Genomic DNA, 11937 nt, shown 5'->3' on the forward strand with positions numbered 1-11937 from the left:
CCAGATTCAAGTGATTCTACCACCTCAGCCTCCCGAGTAGCTGGGATTACAGATGCCCGCTCCGATGCCCAGCTAGTTTTTGTATTTTTAGTAGAAACGGCGTTTTGCCATGTTGGCCAGGCAGGCCTTAAACTTCTGAACTCAAGTGATTTGCCTTGGCCTCCCAAAGTGCTGCGTTACAGGCATGAGCCACTGCACGTGGCCTACATCCAGTCATTGAAGATATTAATGAATAAGTATAACACAAGGCAATAAAGTAAAAGAATAATGTAAAGGGAAAAATATCATTTAATGATATAAAGTATCAGAAAACCTTGAAGGGACACTTTAGACGCATAGTGAAAATAGACAGTACTTTCATAGACAAAAATGGTACCTTAAGGAGGGATTCTATGCAAAACAAATGACTGGCAAAGGGACAAAGCTGAGAAAACCCATGTGTGGAGGAACATAGGAGGGGCGGGGCCACACTGGAGAACTGTCAGGCTAAGAATTAAGATGTATTTCACTGACAGTGAGAATAATTAACACAATGCACAGGTGCTGGTAACCCAAGGAACAGTAAGACAGAGTATCTGTAATCACAGCTTACAGTCTGGTGGAGGAGGCAAACAGCAATCTCAGTGGAGTGTACTAAGTACATTAATGAAGGATGGGTGCTGCAGAACTCACAGCCGGGACACACTGGTAGCCTAGAGTCTGGGGAGAATCAGGGCAAGCTCCCCAAAGGGGAGAAGGCAATAGCAGGCCCAGTGAGGTATGTGTAGGGGAACCTGAGGGGGCTGTGTGTGGAGGGGGTGACATTAATGCAGGGTGGGGGAAAGGGCAAAGGTTCCGGGAAGAAGAGCTTCAGAAAGACTGAGTTGACAGTGTTTTGTGGGACAAATTAGAGGAAGATTGAAGGTAGGAACTATAATAGGTCTCCGTGACTATTCTGACAGGATGTAATGAGAACTCAGGTAGGATAAGGAAAACAGAAAGAAATGACTCATATTAGGATGAAATCACAGTTGAAAAACAGGCAGGGATGGCAAACACTAGCATGAGTGCGCCAATGAAGAGTCAAAGGCAACCACAAAACCTGCAGCCTGGGTGCCACTAAATACTGTACAAAAATCAGTAGGCAGCATAGGGTTGGGGTGAGAATAGATGGAGGTAAGCAGACATACTGAAATCATGATGCTAGCAAGACACCCAGGATAATGTGTCACCCAAAGGTCTGGTACGGGGAAATGGAACTCAAAAGAGCAGGCAAAAAGACATGATAAAAGTGGGAAATAAACACCCTAACAGAAATTACAGGAACGGTCAAAACTTTGGGTACTGTCCACTTGCACGGAAGTGGGCAGTTTTGCCTTCTCTAACATTTGGCAATGCCTGAAGGTATTTTCATTGTTCAACTGACGTGAAGGGGGTGCTACTAGCATCTAGTGGGTAAAGACCATGGATGTTACCAAACATGCTATAATACACACGGCATCCTCCAACAGCAAAGAATTATCCAGCCCAAAACGTCAACTGTATGGAGGTTGAGAAATTCTATTCTAGAGAATCACATGAGAAGGAGCAACTAGAAACATGAAATAGGCCAGGCACGATGGCTCACACCTGTAATCCCAGCACTTTGGAAGGCTGAGGCAGGCAAATCACCTGAGGTCGGGAGTTTGAGACCAGCCTGGACAACATGGTGAGACCCTGTCTCGACTAAAAATACAAAAATTAGCTGGGCATGATAGTGCACGCCTGTAATCCCAGCTACTTAGGAGGCTGAGGCATGAGAACTGCTTGAAGCCAGGAGGCAAAGGGTACAGGGAACCCAGATCACACCACAGTACTCCAGCCTGGGTAACAGACAGAGCGAGACTCTGTCTCAAAATAATAATAATAATAATAATAATAAACATTTCCTATATTCTGACATACATTAATTATGTAATGGTGTCTAAAAACACAGGCTATGGGATGTCAACTATGCCTATGCAGTTAAAAAAAAATGTATGGGAAAATGAAGGATAAATGATACTTATTTCCTGCTCCAAAGAATGTGGCTATAAGTGGTCCAGAGTGCTGAGCTGATAAAATCCAACTGACTTCTATAAAGTTTTAACATTAAATTGACTTAAATACTTTGTCTGTGCTCGGAGAACAAGGACTGTTTGCAGCAATCATACCCATCTCCCATGCTAAATGCGTATTATAGGACATAGGATGAGAATGCCTAGGATTCCAGCAATGCTAATCAGTATTAACTTTTTAGCCTATTCTGTTGACACAGCACATAAGTCACCCATCCACCCTCCAAAATACATTGCAGACTTTCATAGCAAAAGTATCATTTCATTAGATAAATTCACTACATTATTTAACAAAGTTTAAGAGTCAGCAACAGGTAATTAGAGCAACTCTATCGATTCAAAAGATTAATGTGAAAAAAAAAACACAATTCAAGCTCATATTAGTATCCATTGGATGTATAATGCTTTGCTTTCAATCTTTTATAACCTTTATCACATGTAAATTAAGGGTAGACTTAGAACCTCCATCTCACTAACGGCAAGAAATTAATCTGATTTAAATGCAACAAATTATTTTAAGGGGGAATACAACATACCAGAGAACGAAATCGTACAGATTCTATTGGTCCATACTCTTTAAAAAACGACTTCAGCTTCTAAAATTAAAAAAAAAAAAAAATACATGTTAGCTCACCCTCAGAACATCAAATAAGTGCTACAAAAAGAAGTAAAAGTGTCTGATAATCTTCACTGCCGGTTTTGTTTTGTTTTGTTCTGAGATGGAGTCTTGCTCTTTCACCCAGGCTGGAGTTCAGTGGCTCAATCTGGGCTTACTGCAACCTCTGCCCGACTGGTTCAAGTGATTCTCCTGCCTCAGTCTCCCAAGTACCTGGGATTACAGGAGCGCACCATCACGCCCGGCTAATTTTTGTGCTTTTGGTAGAGATGGGGTTTCGCCATGTTGGGCAGTCTGGTCTTCAACTCCAGATCTCAGGTGATCCACCTGCCTCAACCTCTCAAAGTGCTACGATTACAGGCACGAGCCACCGCACCTGGCCTACTTTTTAAAGAACATTTCAGGAAAAGCAGGTGACTATTCAGCTGGATGATCAAAAAACTTTTACTGAAACTTGTGAGACTCTGTCTCAAAAACAAAAACAAAAAAAACACAATTCAAGCTCATATTAGTATCCATTGGATGTATAATGCTTTGCTTTCAATCTTTTATAACCTTTATCACATGTAAATTAAGGGTAGACTTATAACTTCCATAGATTCTCTCATCTTTTCACATTGGTTTAAACCAGAAATAAACTTGAATAATTTTTTTTTTTTTTTGAGATGGAGTCTCACTCACTCTGTCAACTAGGCTGGAGTGCAGTGGCATGATCTTGGTTCCTGCAACCTCCCCTTCCTGGGTTCAAGTGATTCTCCTGCCTCAGCCTACAAAGTAGCCGGGATTACAGGCATGTGTCATCAAACCCAGCTAACGTTTTGAACTTTTAGTAGAGAATGGGTTTCACCATGTTGGCCAGGCAGGTCTCGAACTCCCAGTCTCAAGGGATCCACCTGCCTTGGCCTTGCAGAGTACTGGGATTACAGACGTTAGCCACCATGGCTAGCCTCAAAAAGGAGTTTTCTACTGTTTTTAATGAAGTAGAATTTAACTTGTCCTTCAAAATATGAGCAGGATGCTGAGCCAAGGATTGCAACAGTTACTACCACATGAACAAGCAGAAGCCAAGGGCAGGTTTTGCTTCAGTGATCCTCATGCCACGGAAGAAACTCAGGATATCTTCATTCTTTAAACAACACATATTTACTATGCACAAGGCACCATTTCAGGTGTCAGAGATAGAGCGACGAAAAAAGATCGGGCCCAATGGCTCATGCCTGAAGTCCCAGCACCATGGGAGGCCGAGGAGGGCAGATCGCTTGAGCCCAGGAGTTTAAGACCAGCCTAGGCAACATAGCAAGTACCCTGTCTCCACCAAAAAAAAATACAAAAATTAGCTAGGCATGGTGGTATGCACCTGTAGTCCCAGCTACTCGGGAGGCTGAGGCAGCAAGACCACTTGAGTCCAGGAGTTTGAGGCTGCTGTGAGCAATGATCATGCAACTATACTCCAGCCTATGTGACAGTGAGAACCTGTCTTGAAAAAGAAAAGAAAAAAGAAAAATATCTTTAAACATATGGAGCTTATGTTATATGGAGTGGCATATAACAGGAGATAAGGCTGAAAAGAAAAAAACCAGGCAGAAGGTCACTGCAATATTCAAATATAATCTACAAAAGCCTGAATGAGGTAGGGCAGAGACTACAGGAATGGAAAGGAGGGGGTGGATATTGGAATCCATTTATATTAGCATGATTTCTGTAATTACTTACAATGAAGTTATATCCATGACTTATTATTGAATGTTTATTCAACAAAGGAAGACTAAACAAAGTTATTATCTTCTCTGAACTTTTACAATATACAAACTCACCTTCTTATCACATGTAACAGGCAAATTTCCGACAAACACAGTTCTCTCATTCTTTAATCTCTCTTCTTCTTGGTTGATTTGAATTTTTCTTCTTTGACTTACAACTGTGTCATCTACATCAAGTACTTTTCTATCTGCTCCTTTAACACCAGATTGAGACTTTTTCCTTTTCTGCCCTTGTTTCTGGTGAATTTCTTCTTCTAAATCAGCACTCAATAGAGCACTTTCCCTTTTTAAGACAAAAAATAAAACAAAAGAAGCTGTAAAAGTAATGCAAGTTAGGTCTAGTATTTGACAAAGCACAGCTTTGATTAGAAATATTTCCCAATGTCTCCTGGATTTTCCTAATTTACCACTCACAAATACATCAAAATTTTTGGAGCAGCATTATCTAGATACTGACTGGTATTTTTAGAAAAAAAATTCAGCCGGGTGCGGTGGCGCAAGCCTGTAATCCCAGCACTTTGGGAGGCCGAGGCAGGTGGATCACGAGGTCAAGAGATCGAGACCATCCTGGTCAACATGGTGAAACCCCAACCCTGCCTCTACTAAAAATACAAAAAATTAGCTGGGCATGGTGGCGCGTGTCTGTAACCCCAGCTACTCAGGAGGCTGAAGCAGGAGAATTGCCTGAACCCAGGAGGCGGAGGTTGCAGTGAGCCGAGATCACGCCATTGCACTACAGCCTGGGTAACAAGAGCGAAACTCCGTCTCAAAAAAAAAAAAAAAAAAGAAAGAAAAAAGTTCAATCCATCCACCTCAGCCTCCCAAGTAGCTGGGACCACAGGTGCATGCTGCCATGCCGGGCTTATTTTATTTTATTTTATTTTATTTTTGAGATGGAGTTTCACTCTGTCACCTAGGCTGCAGTGCAATGGAACAATCTCAGCTCATTGCAACCTCTGCCTCCTGAGTTCAAGTGATTCTCCTGCCTCAGTCTCCCAAGTAGCTGGGATTACAGGCGCCCACCACCATGCCTGGCTAATTTTTTTCGTTTTTAGTAGAGATGGGGTTTCACCATGTTGGCCAGGCTGATCTGGAACTCCTGACCTCAAGTAATCTGCCAGCCTCGGCCTCCCAAAGTGCTGGGACTACAGATATGAGCCACCGCCCCCAGCCTTTTATATTTTTTTGTAGAGACAGGGTTTTGCTATGTTGCCCAGGCTGGTCTTGAACTCGTGACTCAAGCCACTGGCCCACCTCAGCCTCCCAAAGTGCTAGGATTACAGGTGTGAGCCACTGCACCCAGCCAGAAAAAGTAAAGCTCAATTTCTGAACACATTAAAACTGCCAGGCAACGGCAGCAGCAAGTTCGTCTAAACAAAAGCTGATTCACTTAGAGCTCTTGGAGATTCAGTTTACACTCTATCAATGTCTAATTTCATTTTCTACTCTAGACCTTTAGGGACACTATCGCACTTCCTGAGAATCTAAAACGGTTAATATGCCAGCAGGAGACTTACTTTGTACAAGTAATATGACCGATAGGAAAAACCAGATTCCCTCCTTCTAATACTCCTGTTAACACTTAAAGGACTCTTACCAAAAGTAAATTGTGAAATGGTAAGCACAATATAAAGTATTGCTGGATACGGTAAGCAAGGTCTGAGCATCAATCAGAAAGAGAACTAAAGGACATTAAGGAGTGAGGGAAGAGAAGAGCAAATAATCATAAAAATGACTCACTCATCAGCAAATACTTACTGGGTGCCTACTCAGTTCTAGGGTCTGAGGATACAAAGATAAAGAAACAATCAAAGGCCTCCAATAGTCCAGTGAAGAGACAGAGCCAGTTCACAATAAAATGGTAGCAGCTATAATACACAGTATGCAAACATAACATAAAGAAGAAAAGCTTCTCAGAGGAGGAAATCAGTGTCTGGCACATAGTCCAGTAAAAGTGGACTGTTACTACTCCTCCCCTGAGGACAGGGTCCATGTCTGGTGTTTTCCTCACTACAGTATATAAAGTACCTAGCAGGAGTGAAAAGAAATGAGACCGTATGGTAAGGTGGGAACCAGGTCAGGAAGGACCTTCAATATTACACAAAAGTGCTTAGATTTTATCCTACTGGAGACGAGGAAACACTGACAACTACGAGAGCACCTACGAAAGATCATCTGGGCAAAAGAGTGGAAGATAATTAGAAGGGGTATAAAGTTGGAGAAGAGAGACCAGTAAGGAGATGGTTACAACAGTGTGTATCTGAGAAGACAACAGACGGACCAGAGCAGGGAAGGAAGTGAAGAGGAAGACAGATTAAAGAGATAAGTAAAAAACAGCATCATCAGGACTTGGCAACTGATTAGCTAAGCAAGGAAAGGAAAGAGGACAGGATGGCTGTCAGGCCACTAACTTAGCGTTCATGCCAAGGACAGGTCTGATGAGAATGAAGAGCTCACCCTGGAGCATTCTTACCTGGAGGTAAATATGGACTAGAGGTGCAAATGCCAGTAGGCAAACAAACATACAAGTCTGGAGATCAGGAGAGTGATCAGGGCAGCCATAAAAGGTACTGCCCACAACACAGGGTGACAAAGGGTCATGAGAATATGACCAAGAATAAGACCCCTTGAGGGAAATGCACATTTAAAGAGTAGTCACAGGAAAAGATACAATAACATCTAGAAAGAATTTACAAGAGGAGGATCAGAAGATACTTCTCTCAGAGAATCTAGTAGCTTCAACAAAAAAAGCAGCCAAAGAAATGTAAGAGGACTCATAAGACAAAAGGGGTGCTGCTCATTAGATATGTCAGAGAGGTCAGGGTAGCCTCAGTGAACACTGCTTCAGAGGGACAGTAAGGACGGAGAATAAAACACAGACTGCAAGTGCATGGAAGGGCGAATAGATCAAAAAAAGGGAGAAATACAAGACTTTTTCTAAAAGCTAGACTATGAAGGGAAGGATTGTGGGAACGGCAGCAAACAGACACTCAATTATATTGATTTTTTTGACAGCTGGGGAGGAAATGTCCTTTTTAAAGATTAGAATCTTGGGCCGGGCGCAGTGGCTCAAGCCTGTAATCCCAGTACTTTGGGAGGCTGAGGCGGGTGGATCACGAGGTCGAGAGATCAAGACCATCCTGGTCAACATGGTGAAACCCTGTCTCTACTAAAAATACAAAAAATTAGCTGGGCATGGTGGCACGTGCCTGTAATCCCAGCTACTCAGGAGGCTGAGGCAGGAGAATTGTCTGAACCCAGGAGGCGGAGGTTGCGGTGAGCCGAGATCGCGCCATTGCACTCCAGCCTGGGTAACAAGAGCGAAACTCCGTCTCGAAAAAAAAAAAAAAAGAATCTTGAGGATGTCCATATAGTGGAAAGAGGGATAAGGGCCGGGCACAGTGGCTCATGCCTGTAATCCCAGCACTTTGGAAGGCCAAGGCGGCTGGATCACCTGAAATCAGGAGTTTGAGACCAGCCTGGCCAACATGGTGAAACCTCATCTCTACTAAAAAAATAAAAATACTAAAATTAGCTGAGCATGGTGGCAGGCGCCTGTTATTCCAGCTACTCAGGAGGCTGAGGCAGGAGAATAGCTTGAACCTGTAAGGCAGAAGTTGCAGTGAGCTGAGATTGCACCATTGCACTCCAGCCTGGGTGACAAGAGCCAAACTCCATCTCAAAAAAAAAAAAAGGGATAAGGGAAAGATAAAGTGGATAGATCTAACGGCACAATCCCTAAGGAAGCAGAAGAGCAGGCACGTGGTACACAGTATCCAAGTGGTTGAGTTAATCTTGGACAAGAAGGAAGACATCTTTCTCTAACAGAGGAGAAGAAATAAGGCTATACAGATGCATTAAGCTTAAATAGGAGGACGAAAAGCAGTTCCCAATTGTTAGTGATTAACCAGCTCCAGAACTGGTAAAAATGTCTTCAGTTGAAAGGAGAAAAGGGAAAAGCAAATAAAGGGCTTGAGGAGAGTGGTAAACAAGAGAGGAATGAAGACTTAACTAGGTACATGTGACGGTATCACTGTTTATAACTTGATTCAAATATACTGTTAAACAGTGTTACGTCAGCCAGATATGGTGGGTCATGCCTGTAATCCTAGCACTTTGGGAGGCAGACTCAGGAGGATGGTTTGAGCCCAGGAGTTCAGGACCAGCCTGGGCAACACACTAAGACCCTGTCTCTGTTGTTTGAAGAAAAAAAAATACTGGCTGGATCACTTGAGTCGAGGGGTTTTCGACCAGCCTGGGTGACATGGCAAAGTCCCGTCTCTACAAAAAATACAACGATTAGCTGGGGGTGGTGGTGCATGCCTGTAGTCCAAGCTACTCAGGAGGCTGAGGTGGGAGGCCAGATTGAGTTCCGGAGGCAAAGGTTGCAGTGAGCCCCGATCACACCACTCCACTCCAGCCTGGGCGATAGAGCCAGACCGTGTCTCACACACAAAAAAGAAAATGTTAATGGGGGAAATTTGGTCTCTGAATAAGTTTCAAATCATCAAACTCTTCTGTCTCTGTCCTGGGATAAAACAAACAAACAAAAGAAACAAGACAATAGTAAACAAAATACACATACGTTTTAAAAAGCAAACCAAGCCGGGCGCGGTGGCTCAAGCCTGTAATCCCAGCACTTTGGGAGGCTGAGGCGGGTGGATCACGAGGTCAGGAGATCGAGACCATCCTGGTCAACATGGTGAAACCCTGTCTCTACTTAAAATACAAAAAATTAGCTGGGCATGGTGGTGCGTGCCTGTAATCTCAGCTACTCAGGAGGCTGAGGCAGGAGAATTGCCTGAACCCAGGAGGCGGAGGTTGCGGTGAGCCGAGATCGTGCCATTGCACTCCAGCCTGGGTAACAAGAGCGAAACTCGGTCTCAAAAAATAAAAAAAAATAAAAAAATAAAAAAAAAAAAAAAGCAAACCAAACTCTTCTTTTATACACATGCTGAAATATTTACAGATGAAATCTAAGTTTTCATTTTGCTTCCAAATAATGGGAGGTGGTAGGCGCTGTGGCTCATGCCTGTAATCCAAACACTTTGGGAGCTCAAGGCGGGCAGATAGCTTGAGGTCAGGAGCTCGAGACCAGCCTGGCCAACAAGGTGAAACCCCATCTCGACTAAAAATACAAAAATTAGCCAGGAGTGGTGGCCTGCGCCTGTAGTCCCAGTTACTCGGAGGCCCTTCCTGGAAAGCAGAGGTTGCAGTGAGCCGAGACGCCATGGCACTCCACTGCAGCCTGAGCATTGCAGCAAGACTCATCTCAAAACAAACAAAAACAAATAATGAGAGGGTATGTGAGTGGGGTAAAAATAAAAATGGCTGACCAAATATGAGTAATTTTTTTTTTTTTTTTTTTAAACAGGGTTTCACTATGTTGGTCAGGCTGGTCTTGAACTCCCGACCTCAGGTGATCCGCCCGCCTTGGCCCCCAAAGTACTTGGATTACAAGCTTGAGCCACCGCGCCTGGCCTCAAATATGAGTAATTGCTGACGCTGAGTACATGGGGTTCCTTAGCCTTTTCAACTCTTCTGTATGTACTAGATTGTCCATGAAGTTTTGAAAGTAACAGAAATATGAAATGAGAAAACTAAGACGAATATTGCAGGTATAGGAATGTTGACTTCTTTACTATTTAGTTTAACATCAAGTAAGAGAATTGTACCAACCTGTTTGCCAACCTTTTTTCTGCATTAGTGTGTTTCTTCTTCGCTTTCACTTTTTTTGCAGATTCCTGCAAAAGTGGTCTTTCAATCGGGGAAGCACTTTCTTCCTCCTCATTCCATTTCCTTTTTTTGGTGGTTTCCTTTTCAAAAGTGTGAAGTTGTATTTGAGACCCTATCCTTTTAGAATTCTGACCCTAAGCCATAAAATAGTGGACTTTCTTTTTTTTTTTTGAGACGGAGTTTCACTCTTGTTACCCAGGCTGGGGTGCAATGGCGCGATCTCGGCTCACCGCAACCTCCGCCTCCTGGGTTCAGGCAATTCTCCTGCCTCAGCCTCCTGAGTAGCTGGGATTACAGGCACGCGCCACCATGCCCAGCTAATTTTTTTTTTTTTTTTTTGTATTTTTAGTAGAGACGGGGTTTCACCATGTTGACCAGGATGGTTTCGATCTCTTGACCTCGTGATCCACCCGCCTCAGCCTCCCAAAGTGCTGGGATTACAGGCTTGAGCCACCGCGCCCGGCTAAAATAGTGGACTTTCTAAATGAGCATCTCTTCTCTCTCACCGGTATGTAAGAGTCATGAAAGGTTACTTAAAACGAATCGTGTCTGCCCCCTTTAGAAATCACGCTTGGGCCGGGCGCGGTGGCTCAAGCCTGTAATCCCAGCACTTTGGGAGGCCGAGGCGGGTGGATCACGAGGTCGAGAGATCGAGACCATCCTGGTCAACATGGTGAAACCCCGTCTCTACTAAAAATACAAAAAATTAGCTGGGCGTGGTGGCGCGTGCCTGTAATCCCAGCTACTCAGGAGGCTGAGGCAGGAGAATTGCCTGAGCCCAGGAGGCGGAGGTTGCGGTGAGCCGAGATCGCGCCATTGCACTCCAGCCTGGGTAACAAAAGCGAAACTCTGTCTCAAAAAAAAAAAAAAAAAAAAAAAAAAAAAAAAAAGAAATCACGTTTTACGCGGTAGGTAAGAAGCTAGTTTTAGGAGTACGTGGTTCTAAGGAGCCATTCGGGGAGAAAGCCCAGTGACTTACTTTAGGCACAGGCACATACACAGGTTGAACCTGAGGATCCAAAGGGGTGAAGAGCGACGCCAGCCGACCGTTGCCACCTCTGGAAGGGCGCTCGCCGCAGAATAAGCTACTGGCGACCTGTCCAACCTCGTAGTGCTCCGGCGGACTCCCGCGAACGCAGACTTCACGGTTCTGTCTAGAAACGGACGCCAGAACTCAGCCACGCCCCGCCCCGCCCCGTCCCGCGCTTCGCCAGCACGAGGGAACTTACAATATCCCTGCCCAGCTACTCGTCTCGCGCGCCACTCACCCCTTCCCGACACTTCTTTTTCTCTTCCGTTTGTTCTTCCCTTCCAAGGCCATTCTGACTTCGAGGCCTCCCAGATGGCAGCGGCGCTGGAGCTCGCACTTCCGGGTTCCGGGCACTTCCGCTTTGGGGCCACGCCCCCGCCTCTCCAGTCCATCTGGGGCGGCTAGGCGCTGGAGGGAGGCGCTCAGGCCGGGGGCCGGTTTGTCCCCTTCGTTTGGTGATCCTCGTCGTTTCAGAGAAACCTCATTTTGGGAGTGAAGGACGTCTTCCGGGAGTGGTTCAAGCCTGCAGTGTGAACAATCAGCCAGGCTAGGAGCGGGGCGTCAACCCAAGCCGAGGGAGAAGCACGTACAATACTGACTTGTTGAAAAGGATGGAGGGGGCCAGGCGCGGTGGCTTACACCTGTAATCCCAGCATTTTGGGATGCCGAGGCGGGCGGATCACCTGAGGTCGGGAGTTCGAGATCAGCCTGACCAACATG

General features: G+C 44.8%; 1 protein-coding gene across 2 annotated transcripts in view; it reads right to left on the reverse strand.

Annotated features, from left to right (window-relative positions):
- Positions 1–11714, reverse strand: part of RBM34 (RNA binding motif protein 34) — a 30854-nt gene extending 19140 nt beyond the window's left edge. Inside the window, exons 1-5 of one of the 2 annotated variants that reach the window (XM_039464332.2) lie at positions 11456–11574; positions 11167–11341; positions 10131–10267; positions 4506–4734; positions 2612–2671 (exon numbers count right to left, since the gene is read on the reverse strand). In XM_039464332.2, the coding sequence (XP_039320266.2) occupies positions 2612–2671; positions 4506–4734; positions 10131–10267; positions 11167–11341; positions 11456–11508 (654 nt within the window). In that variant the 5' untranslated portion in view covers positions 11509–11574. Of the gene's footprint in view, positions 1–2611; positions 2672–4505; positions 4735–10130; positions 10268–11166; positions 11342–11455 lie in introns of both variants that reach the window. The other variant, XM_039464334.2, reaches the window with a different exon arrangement.
- Between the last annotated feature and the right edge of the window lie 223 nt (positions 11715–11937).

The sequence above is a fragment of the Saimiri boliviensis genome, chromosome 14, assembly GCF_048565385.1.
Source record: "Saimiri boliviensis isolate mSaiBol1 chromosome 14, mSaiBol1.pri, whole genome shotgun sequence".
In the NCBI taxonomy this organism is placed as follows: Eukaryota; Metazoa; Chordata; class Mammalia; order Primates; family Cebidae; genus Saimiri; species Saimiri boliviensis.